The 13194-nt window shown below is 39.7% G+C and overlaps 1 protein-coding gene across 3 annotated transcripts in view; it reads right to left on the reverse strand.

Annotated features, from left to right (window-relative positions):
• Positions 1–13194, reverse strand: part of nlgn3a (neuroligin 3a) — a 319502-nt gene that overhangs the window by 229198 nt on the left and 77110 nt on the right. Inside the window, exon 3 of one of the 3 annotated variants that reach the window (XM_072595194.1) lies at positions 7165–7224. The exons of the other annotated variants lie outside the window; for them this stretch is intronic. Within the exon in view, the coding sequence (XP_072451295.1) occupies positions 7165–7224 (60 nt within the window). The remainder of the gene's footprint in view (positions 1–7164; positions 7225–13194) is intronic. 3 annotated transcript variants of the gene reach the window in all.

Here is a 13194-nt window from a genome sequence, read left to right on the forward strand (position 1 = left end):
CAGTCTTGAGACAGCAGCACAATTCCTGTACTCTTACTTCCATTCTCCTTATTTACAGTTGCACCTGCTAGTATTCTGTAAGTCTTCAGGCTAAAGTGAAACTAGGGAAACCAATGAAAGTTAATAAGACATGTGGGACTCATTATTATCAAAACAAAGTTAGTCAAGCAATTTATATTTCCAAGTACAGTGAGAAAGCTATTTACATGTCAATGGCCAGGGATTTACAATATGCAGAAGCTTTCAAGCACTGCAGTCCCTCAGCAGATTCATCCTTAAGGTATAAATGAGCATGAAACTCAGATAAACTATTCAAGCTGCAGTTACTCTCAAGTTGCCAGAAGATTCTGAAATTATATATACAGATAACATATACTGACTGATTTTAGAAGATTATCAGTACACCAGTGGAAGTGTTATAGCAGTAAGGCTACGATGGAACACTGCTCAGGATCTCCCAAGTCCAAATCTCAACCTTACGGAAGAGTTCTAGAACTGTTGGGTAGAATTCTGTGGAGGCCTTTCATCAGGATAGAAAACCTCAGGGGATGGAGTCCAGCCTGCCGAGAGCTGAAGAGTTCTATGCTCAGCAGTAGATGTTGCGTGTAACACACCACTCAAGGCCTCAGATTGTGGAGGCTCCCAGGTGCTGATAGGAAAAGGAATGCAAGATAGGCATTGTGGGGAAGGAGGGTCAACAGTAAGAGAAGATTGGTAGCTCTCATTGCTTTTTCCATGCTGCATCCATCAATTGGGCATGGAGTTTCATACTCTCTGCATGTCCAGTGCCCCAATAGCTGCTGGGTTAATGTCAGGGGTTGGGTTAAGGCACTTGAATGCGCATTAACTAATTAATTGTCAGTGATGTGGTATGGCCATCCAGCAGCCTTCCTATGATATGTTTAATTGTAGTGAAGATAGGAAGGCAACGTGATCCACATACATGAAATACATCCTTCAATCAAGTCACCCCTCGGTCTTCCAAATTTCCATTTAAATAAGACTAGTTTGTTCAACTCACTCATTCCAAGTATCAGTCTTAAAAAAAAAATCCTCTGTACCACCTCCAACATATTTATATTTCCTTAAATAAGGTGACTAAAACTGTAAACAGTATTTGAAATGTGTTCTCAGCAAGCCCTGTGTAACTGAAGCATAACATACTTTCACGTTTAATTCATCTCATAATAAAAGATAGCATCCCATTAGACTTACGATAATGATTATATTCCATTTCACAATGAATGATGGTTTATTACAGCATTTATCTTCACTGCAGAACACGAGGAAAATATCCGGTGTGTTCTGAAAATCATAGTATGACAACCTCACTAAATATGCCTGCCTTTCAGGAGAGTGTAATTCTCAGGGAATAATAACAATCTTGAGTGGTCCAAAACTAACCTAACACAACAGGGTCAACAGTGTCATGTCCTCCACTTTTCGGGCCAGCCACACAGTATTTGTCCAATGTTACATTTTCCAAAACCTCTTCTCATCTCAATCTTGTCTCAGCCAGTAAAAGGTGCTTTTTCATACAACCCTGGAGGTTACACATTCACTTTTTTCCCTACAGCAAGGCCACCTGCTGTTGCTTACTCCTTCACTTTAGCAACACAAGGTGAAAATCCCATTATGCAAGCAAACTGCTGACACAACTGGCAGCCCAGCACTTAACACTGGAATACTGAAAAGATGCTCCACTCTGATTCATTCAATAGCCCAGTACTCAGCAATAGAAGATTATAACCACAGGTACAACAAATCTATTGGGCAAATTGAAAACCTCTCCAAAAAGTAGTCAGATTAGTAGTTACCAAAATCTTCACATCCTTTAAAGTGACAATCTTCTAATAAAGGATCATCTCAAATTAGTTTGGAACAATCCACCAGATGTGAAACCATTCAGGAGGAATTCATTTTTATAATTATCAACCCAATCACACAAATTAGATATCCTCTGTATGCCATTAATGGCAGAATACATCTTTCAAATGCATTGCGTTTTCAAGCAGCTCTGTGATTAAAATCAAAGACCTGAGTCTTTGAATATAGAACCAGAAAACCATAGATATAATACAGTACAGAAGTGGGCCATGTGACCTATTTTGTCCATGTCAACCCCAAGACCCAGATGCTCTTTCTAATCCTATCATCCTACACACGGTTCATGGCTCTGCAGATTACAGCACTTAAGATCCAGGTACTTTTTAAAAAAAGATTTTAGGGTCTCTACCAACTCAGGCAGTGAATTCCAGACACTCACCACCCTCTATGTCAAAAAGCGTTTCCTCGCATCCCTTCTAATCCTTCTGCCACTTAGCTTGAATCTCTGACCCCTGGTTTTTCAATCTCTGCCAAGGGAACAAGTTCCTCCTGTCTACTTTGAGTCATACAGTCATAGAAATATAAAGCATGGAAACAGACCCATCAGTCCAACCTGTCCATGCCGACTAGATATCTCAACCCAATCTAGTCCCACCTGCCAGCACCTGGCCCATATCCCTCCAAACCCTTCCTATTCATATACCCATCCAAATGCCTCTTAAATATTGCAATTGTACCACCCTCCACCACTTCCTCTGGCAGCTCATCCCATGCACGTACCACCCTCTACGTGAAAAAGTTGCCCCTTAGGTCTCTTTTATATCTTTCCCCTCTCACCGTAAACCTATACCCTCTAGTTCTGGACTCCCCTATCTCAATCATGTCTCCTCATAGTCTTTTCTGTTCCAAGGAACATAACCCCAACTTCTCCAATCTTTCCTCATAGATACAATTCTCCAGCCCTGGCAACACTCTACTAAATTTTCCCTGCACTCTCTCCTGAACAATTACCTCCTTCCTGTAATGTGGTGACCAAAACTGCACACAATACTCCAGTTGTGGCCTCACTCGTGTCTTATAGCCTTGCCAGTTTCATTATCATATCCCTATTTTTGCATTCATTACCTTTGCCAATGAAGGAAATCATTCCATATGCTTTCTTTATAACTTTATCTACCTGCACTATTATCTTTAGGGGCCTGCACATCAAGATCTCTCACTTCATCTACCCTCTCAGTACATTCCCATTTATTGTGTATTCCCTTTTATTGTTTGACTTTCCTAAATAGATTACCTCACACTTATCAGAGTTGAACTCCATCTACCACTTCCCTGCCCACTCCACCAACCCATTTATATCATTTTTGAACATCCAGCCATTTTTAACGTACACAGCCAATCTTTGGGTTGTCTGCAAATTTCCTAATTATGCACCCCCATATTCAAGTCCAAATCATTCATGCATAGAAGGAACAGCAGGGGTCCCAACACTGAGCCCTGCGGAACATCACTTTAGACAGCTTTCCATTCATAAGGGCAGTCATTGACCATTACCCTTTGCTTGCTGTTACTGAGCCAATCTTTGACAGATTACCATGTATCCCACAGGCTTTTACTTTTTTGACCAGTTTGCCTCGTGGGACCTTGTCAAGTGCCAGACTAAAATCCATATACTGTTGATAATATCCAATGAACTACCTTCATTGATCCTCCTTGTCACTTCCTCAAAGAATTCAATCAAATTTGTAAGGCATGACCTTCACTTAGCGAAGCCATGCTGACTAACCAAGACTCTTCTACGCTTTTCTAAGTGATAGATTTTCTGATGTCTCAGGATTGATTCTAATAATTACACATATGTCCTAACCATTCTCCTGGTGGAGGTATAGAGTATTTTTCATGTAAATGAGATGGGGCAACCAGGCATGAGTTCAGGGAGAAAGTTTCAGAGAAGGCAGTAACGCCTGAAGTATCAGTCACCAATGAAGGAAAATTCATGGTGGGAAGGAATGGAGTCAGGGATGTGGCCCATGGAAGAGCAGAGACTAAGGAGCAATGGGTGGACAGTAAGGTTTGAGTGTAGAAGCAGGAAAGAAGGAAGCTGTGAAGTAATCTGGAAAAAGAGGACTGTTAAAGACAGGACAGGTAAGTGGGGGGTTTCAGGTAGAATCGGGTATAGGTGGCAGATATTGGTTAGCACTGCTGCCTCACAGCACCAAAGACCCGGGTTCAATTCCCGCCTTGGGCAACTGTCTGTGTGGAGTTTGCACATTCTCCCCGTGTCTGCGTGGGTTTCCTCTGGGTGCTCCGGTTTCCTCCCCCAGTCCAAAGATGTGCAGGTTAGGTGAATCGGCCGTGTTAAATTGCCCGTAGTGTTAGGTGAAGGGGTAAATGTAGGGGGATGGGTCTGGGTGGGTTGCTCTTCGGAGGGTCACTGTGGACTTGTTGGGCTGAAGGGCCTGTTTCCACACTGTAAGTAATCTAATCCAATCTAACCTAATCTAAATTGGATTTAAGTAATTTTGATGTGAACATAGGAGGTATGGTTAGTAAGTTTGTAGATGACCCCAAAATTGGAGGTGTAGTGGACAGCCAAGAAGATTACCTCAGAGTACAACGGGACCTTGATCAGATGGGCCAGTGGGCTGAGGAGTGGCAAGTGGAGGTAGGTTTACACAAATGTGAAGTGCTGCATTTTGGAAAGGCAAATCAGGACAGGACTTATACACTTAATACTCAGGTCCTGGGGAGTATTGCTGAACAAAGAGACCTTCCAGTGCAGGTTCATGGTTCCTTGAAAGTAAAATTACAGTTTGACAGAATAGTCATGGTGGCATTTGGTATACTTTTCTTTATTGATGAATGCATTGATTTTGAGAGTTGGGAGGTCATGTTGCAGCTGTAAAGGACATTGGTTAAGCCAATTTTGAAATTTTATTGTGTGCAGTTCTGGTCTCCCTCCTATCAGAGGAAAGTTGTGAAACTTGAAAGAGTTCAGAAAAGATTTACAAAGATGTTGGAAAGTTTGAACCATGGTAGAGGCTGAATAGAATGGGGCTATTTTCTCTACAGCGTTGGAGGCTTAGAGGTGACCTTCTAGAAGTTTGTAAAATCATGGGGGGCATATATAGGGTAAATAGAAAAGATCTTTTCCCCAGGGTAGCAGAGTCCAAAACTAGAGGGCACAGGTTTAAGGTGAGACAGGAAAGAGGAAACAGGAAAGAGCATCGGAGTCTGAGGGGTAACCTCATAGAGGTTTACAAGATCATGAGGGGCATGGATAGGATAAGTAGACAAAGTCTTTACCCTGGGATTGGGGAGTCCACAGCTACAGGACATAGGTTTAGGGTGAGAGGTGAAAGATATAAAAGAGACCTAAGGGGTACATGTATGGAATGAGCTGCCAGAGGAAGTGGTGGAGGCTGGTACAATTGCAATATTTAAGAGGCATTTGGATGGGTATATGAATAGGAAGGGTTTAGAGGAACATGGGATAGATGCTGGCAGGTGGGACTAGATTGGGTTAAGATATTTAGTCGGCATGGATGGGCTGGATCGAAGGGTCTGTTTCCATGCTGTACACCTCTATGACTCTACGACCTAAGGGGCAACTTTTTCATGCAGAGGGTGGTGCATGTATGGAATTATCTACCAGAGGAAGTGGTGGAAACTGGTACAATACAAAATTTATAAAGCATCTGGATGAGTATATAAATAGGAAGGGTTGAGAGGGATATGGGCCAAGTGCTGGCAAATGGGACTAGAGTAATTTATGATATCTGGTCAGTGTGGACGAGTTGGACAAAGGGGTCTGTTTCAATGCTGTACACCTCTATGACTCTAAGTCGGACGATTCCTGGGATGTACTGCATTGGCAGGAGCAACCTGCATGGGTGATTGAGGAAGGAATTGGTATGAGCAGCAATACAGAGTTGTGTTAGGCACTGAAAAGATTGGGTTCCATCTTTTTAATAGTGAAAAGAATTCTGGGTTATCCATAATGATGTTGAACAAATTGTCATATGTTTATGCAGTCAAAGATGGTGGAGTACAGGCTGAAATATTTGTCACTAATATGTATCCTAGCCAAACATCCATAAAAAGCATTGCCAGTTGTAACACATTAAAAATAAAACCAGTGAATCCAGAATGGAGTCATTGATGTCATAGAAAACTCTATTCAACATGGTTTTGAGGCATAAGGTAAAGGGGTTTGTGGAGGGAATCAATGAAGAGTTGGGCATCTAGCAGCATGCAAAGAAAGGTTTAATATCTGTACCACTGGTTGGGGGAATGGTCAAGATGATCTTGAGCAAGAGGTAATGATGGCAATTTTAAAGTTCAAGGGAAGTGTGCATATTACTACTGAAAACATATCAGGTGTAGGCTTGAGTGCTTCTGAGATTATTTCTTCATCTCTCCTTCTTGGTGTAGTACACACCTTTTTACTAGACAGAGAAGTTGGTTATTGCCTGAAGCACATTTGGAATGCAAGCCCAAATTACTGGCTCTCAAACTATTTTCGTAACGACAGATGGAGCAGTCCTGTACATCCTCATTAAGATAAATGGAAAACTGTTAACTTGTCTTCTGTCGCAACTATGCGTTACTTTAAGAACCACCAATTGGACAACTGAGGAATGTGAGCAACTACTGAACTTGAGAAACTTGTGCGAATTTGTGATGTGTCTGTCTCGCTTTCACACCAAGATCCCAACAAGCAGACTGTTTGAGTCAATGGGCCCAATTTTAACTCTGTATAAGAGAGTGTGTTTTGAGTGAGTTAACCACTGTGTCTCAGATCACTTTGAGGGAATCATAAATCCTTCAAAATGGATTTATGTTCCCCTCATTTCATCACTGAGAGAAAGCTGGGATAAGATCAAACTTCATTACAAATGTTTGAATGAGTCTGCAATAGAATTTGTACCAGGAAAGTTAGAGATTGAATATTTATCTCCATTGAGAAATAAAATATTCGTCAACACACTAGCTAATATAAAAATTTTCAGTGTCTTTTTCTCTTTGTAGAGATATTGACTGTTTCCCTGTATGTATTCCTTTCTGTGTCTGGTGAGCTATTCTCTGGTGCACAGTAGACAATTTCTATTAGAATACTACAGTGAACAAAATGCATAGTATCAAGTGCATGTCATCACTATAAAATATATCAAACTCTATTCAAAAGTCACACATACACACACACAAACATACACACACGTTTTGGCTATAACTCGCAGTTTCCATGTGGTTAATTGCAGCTTAATGATGAAGCTTGTTGCTTGTGTTGAGAATGCATGCTCGCTCCTCCCCATGTGATACCAGGTTTCTACCTACCTCCTTTTCTACATATTTTCTTGTTGGGTTTTCTTGTGCATTCCTTCGATATTCTTTTTACTGTAAAATGAATAAAATACTGCAAAATAACATGAGGCTCCATCAGACAAAATAGGAGCATGCAATCACAACCATTTCACTTCCCCTACATACACACATACACAGGCAGACAAACAGACACACATACTTTCACACACACAGACAGACACACGCACACACAGACTCTCACACAAAACCTGTTTGCAGAAATATTCAGTTGTCCCAGGGCACAGCTGGTCCATGCTGTTCAAGCTGTCAATGCAGTACCACTCCAATATGAGAAGAATATTTAAACTGGTCAACATGAACTCTCTCCCCTGTCATTTCCCTATCTCTTAAAGAGAGGGGTCATGTAGTAACATTTTAGGCTTCAGCTAGAACAAGCCTCATGTAAAAAAAAGCCCCATTTTTCAAATGCTTCAAGTGAAGAATAAACTATGAATGTCCATTCAGGAATTCTGAAAAAGAGCCTTATTTGAAATGTGAGCCCATTTTGCCTGTTTGTCAGATACATATTGATGGCTCTGTGCCAACCTTTCCTTTTTTATTCCAGAATAATTGTTTACAGGTTTCATTTCTGGTTCCTTGGGGTGGGTGAGTTTTCAAAACAAAACTTAAAGTTGTTGTACCTGAACAGGTGCATTTGTGATGGCTTGCTCAAATCTGAAAAAAGACATTTACAACTTTACAACTGATATCAAATACAGAAAATCATCATTAATGCGTCCAAAATTTTGCAATATGAAATGGCACTACTTCTTCCAGCCTTTGCAATATTCATAAATGCTGTGTTTCACTAGTTTGTCAATCACTAGCAATGCATAGGATCAGTCTGTGTGGAATCCCAACAATGGTACCATCACAGTGTCATTTGCTGTTTATTGTTCTCAGTCAGGAAATTTCCAGGAATTCTAGCTCCTTAAGCGAGGCAACATTACTCAGATTATATCAACAATCCCTACAATCTATTCTGGTAATTCAAAGTGTTAATATTCTACATGCCAAACAAAATACATTTGGGTAACTATATTTCCCATAGGTTTCATCCATATCCTTCCATGCTCTATAATAGTTAATACATCTTCTGACTCAGTAAACATTTTTTTTAACCATTTAGTCAAATACTCTAATATCTGCTGTATGGCTTAGTGTCACATTTTGATTAATAATACACTGTAAAACAACTTGGGATATTTTACTACAATAAATGCACTCTATAATTATATATATTGTTTTTTGAAGACAGAAAGTTGGATTTTTGCCCAATTAATTAATCTTTTTCTGCATCATGAGCTACTCAGGCATCAGCTCAAATTGCATGGTAATGATAAAATATCTTTTTTTTCCTTCTTCTAAAGTTGCTGATGACTTGCTGACATATAGTTCCATAGTTGCTCGTCATTATTCAAAACTTATCCATCAGACTATTCTCTGCATATGAACCAAAAGGAGTCCACCGGATCCACTTGGTCACTAATCGTATTCCCACTCACTGCTGACAACTAAGATTCCCTTTCCTGACTCCACGTTTGTTAGCATTATGATTCTGCTCATCCCTCCTTAACATCTGCTCATTATATTTGTCCTTAAAGAAACAACACATGACCTCCTCCAACCTTGTGAACAGTTGTCCCATCTCCAACCTGCCATTCCTTCCCAAAGTCCTTGAATATGTTCTTTCCTCTGAAATTTATGCTAACCTTTCTTGAGATTCCATAGTCTAATCTATCTAATCTCCTTGCCAAAGCATCAACTCTGCTCTAATCAATTCCCCAAATGACAGACTATGTGATTGTGACAAAGGCAAATTATCCCTCCATGAAGTCCTTCACTTGTCTGCAGAGTTAGCCACAGTTGACACGCCATCCTCCTCCAAAGCTGCTCGAACATCCTCAGCTTGGCAGCACTGCATTCATCTGGCTCATTTCTATCTACTTAATCATAGTCAGAACATTGCCATCATTGGTTTCTTTTCACAATCCCACAAATGTAGCCCTGGTGTCCACCATGGAATATATCCTTGGCCCCCTCCAATTTCTCATCCAGACATTGCCCCTTAGCTACAGAGTATCAATTTCCATGCGTATTCTAACAATATCTATATCCACCTTACCATCATATCGCTTGACACCTCCACTATTTCCACTATCTCCAAGCTGTTTGTTTTCTTGCAGTGATCAATTCTGATATCCGGTACTGGAGGAGACAAAACTTCCTCCAATTAAATTCTGAGGAGGCCAAGGTCTTTTTCTTTGTCTGGCACTACTCATTCCACTTTCTAGCCTCTAGTTCAAATCTTCTCCCTGCAACAATCTGAGGCTGAACTAGACGGCACATATCTGTCATATCTGACCCCAAGGCGAGCAATCAAACACTTAGCTGTCTCATCATTAACGATCTATTTCTATCTCCAAGGCACTGTCCCACTCATTTCCTGAGGCAAATCGTCTTCTCCTGCTGCGATTATCCTGCATTTAGTTATTTTCAGACTTGACACTTATAACACATTCATGATTAATGTCCTACACAATTTACCTTTTGTAAACTTGAGATATCCAAAATTTTGCAGCCTGTGTTCAAACTTGCAGGAAGTTCCATTGACCCCCAAGCCTGTGTTAACAAAGCTATAATGGCTCCTAGTTAAGCAACTTTTCCATTTTGAACTCCTCTTACTTTTTGTTGAACCCATTCTCAACTGTCCCCTTCCAATCACTAATCATCTCAGCCCTAAAATCCTGTTGAGTTTGATGTTGAGTATCCTCCATTTTAATTATTCCAACTTGGCTGCTAATTCTCTAAGTTCCGGAATTTCCACCCTAAACCTCTCCACATTAATTTTCTCCTTTTAAGGCATTCCTTGAAACCCATCCCATTTGGCCAAGCTTTTGATCATCTACCAGTATCTATTTCCTCGTGGCTCTATGTTTTGAATCACATTAACATGTTCTATAATTTTAAAGATGCCTTATAAGTTGAGGCATGGACTTTGTGAGGAAGTTCATGCACAGTTCCCATATTTACCTAAATCCCATCTTCTTATAGAATTCCCTGCTAAAATCTATGTTAGTTGCTTCTAGATATTTAGTAATTTTATTTTTAAACATTTAATTTTTTCTGTACAACAGATAAATTACAATTACTTGAATTACCATGTTCTTTCTTGCAAATGTATATTACACTGTCCTCTTTACAGTTCTCTGACACTCTCAATTGCTCCAGCTTCCCTTCACGATTCTTTGGTCGCATCACCTCCTGTTCTCCTTTAGCTCTACCAACTCCTACATCCTACATTACATTTGTAATCTACTCCAAATTAAAATTAAAAATCACACAACACCAGGTTATAGTCCAACAGGTTTATTTGGAAGCACAAGCTTTCTAAGCGCTGCTCCTTCATCAGGTGGTTGTGGAGTATAATAACGTAAGACACTGAATTTATAGCACATGTTTACAGCGTGATGCAACTGAAATTATTTATTGAAGAAGACCTGGATAGTTTGTTAAGTCTCTCATCTTTTAGAATGACCATGTTGGTTTCAGTTCTTTCTTATGTAAATCCCAGGACTTTTTTAAAAGTTACATTCTCAAGTGAACTTTAACAATAGGTGGTTGTCAGCTCAGATAATGCATTGAAGGTATGAGAGGCCCTGTGTGAGGCTGTCTGTGCCCCAATGTTCAGACTGATTCTATTTCTAAAAAAGAGACTTACAGAATTGTACATGGCTTTATGCAGTTTGTGAGCAAAATAAAACTCTGCAAGTATAAATTCACCCCACAAGCATGTGTGTTTGTGTGTGAATATGGATGTGGGGTGGGTGGGGGGGGTGGGGGGGGGGGAGTATGAGTGTGAGAGTGTGTGTATGTGTGTGATTGTAAGTGTAATCAGATATAAGTCTGTGAGAGGGTGTGTGTGTGGGTGTTGAGTGTGGGTGTGTATGTGTGAGCGTACGAGAGACAGCTTGTATATGAGCCAGGGTCTGCGTGAGTGTATGGATCTGAAGGTGTGAAAAAAGTATGGTCATTCTAAAAGAGACACTTAACAAACAATCCAGGTCTTTTCTCAATATATGATTTCAGTTGCATCACACTGTAAACTTTTGCTATAAATTCTGTGTTTATGATCTTATACTCCACAACCACCTGATGAAGGAGCAGCGCTCTGAAAGCTAGTGCTTCCAAATAAACCTGTTGGACTCTACCTGGTGTTGTGTGATTTTTAACTTTCTATACCCCAGTCCAACACCAGCACCTTCAAATCATGACTCCAAATCAAATTCTCTTCATCGTTCCAAATTAAGTTTAAACCAATCTCCCTAACAATCCATAATACTTAAATATCATTTTCAATAAGATTCATGTTGTGTGAATACAACTCTTCTTAACTCTTCACTCCATCTAATTCAAATCTACTATTCTTCAATTATTTTTACCATTATCTGTTATTCTACTTACTCATGATAACAAAATCTATCACTGCTTACCCAACATTTGACCAAAATCCACTTCTCATTAGTCCCACTCATAATTCCAGCTCCATTTATATGTAAATCAAGTGTAATCCCCTCAGCTAAAAAGAATGATGTGCAGAAATGGTTAAAGTCAAGCTGAGTGCACTCACCTTACTGATTATACTGACCGATTATCATCTACTGAATCCAATTTATCAAAATCATATCCAGTGAGTTTGAAACTTAGCAAGGTTTTGGTTCACAATCCCATAAATCAACATTAAGCCCCTTGAAAGTAACGTCTACAAATTTACAGCCTGATTTCAATTCCAGTGCTAAAGTTGGCAAAAAATGATTAGGCTTGTATCTAAAACCAACGTATTTTCTTGTAAGTTACTTGAAATGAGTGTCCGTCCCAGGTCTATGACCAGACTGCATTCACTCTTCTCATGTTCCTCACCCTTCCCTCGGGTTCATCTATCCCGATTCTCCTGATGAAAGGCTTCTGTCCGAAATATCGATTCTCCTGCTCCTTGGAATGTGCCTGGTTTGCTGTGCTTTTCCAGTACCATACTTTTTGACTTCATCTACCCCTGGTCTAGCCTATTTAAAGCAACCATGATGAGCAATCTGCATGAGAATGAATTTTCTTGCAAATGTGGACTTCATTTTTTGACACTTTGCTAAACTCTGCCCTTAGCAACAGCTTTCAGCGTGAAACAAACTTCCCAGCTTGTGTTTATTAAGTAAATAATGCTTCGAATAATTGCCTCATCTCATTAACTTGAATATGAGTCTAGCCCAGTTTCTGCACTGGATATGAAATTAATTCTATTTGTGACATTTTGAATTTCAGTGGAAAAAATGTCTACAGTACAAATTTAGGCATTAACATGAAAACCAACTCAGAGACGATAAGGATGAATTATATGAGAAATTGAAATGTTACACAGGCCACTCGAAGTGTTCTGAACCTAACGACACATAATAGTAACTCTGAATTGTGCTTAAAACTTCACAAAATTATTATGGTGCAGAAGGCAACCATTCAGCTACTGTGTCTGCATTGGCTCTCTAAGCATTTTAATTTAATGTCAATCTCTTGCCTTTTCTCATAAACCTACACATTTTTTCTATTTAAATAATCGTCCAATATCCCCCTGAATGCCTTAATTGAACTTCCAGAGAGTGCATTTCAGATTCTAACTGCTCACTGTGTGAACTTAGTCCACCTTTTCTTACATTTTCCCCAGTGCTGATATTATTCACATTGATGAATCAAATTATTAATGAAATAAAGCAAGCATAGTCCACTGTGAAACCCCTGTATCATTGACTAGCACAATTATTTACATAGCAATCAATGTTCACAACCATTTTTGAGGAACTCGCCCCTGCCCTGACAAGTGTCATGAGAGTCACTCTCTGACATGAGGTCTCAGTAAAAGATGAGGTTAAACTCAGCAGTTTTAATAATTTTTGATGCAAATACAGACAAGTTCATGCCTAATATTAACAAATATATTACACTGTATGAATGACT

Source organism: Chiloscyllium punctatum, chromosome 25 (assembly GCF_047496795.1).
Source record: "Chiloscyllium punctatum isolate Juve2018m chromosome 25, sChiPun1.3, whole genome shotgun sequence".
NCBI lineage: Eukaryota > Metazoa > Chordata > Chondrichthyes > Orectolobiformes > Hemiscylliidae > Chiloscyllium > Chiloscyllium punctatum.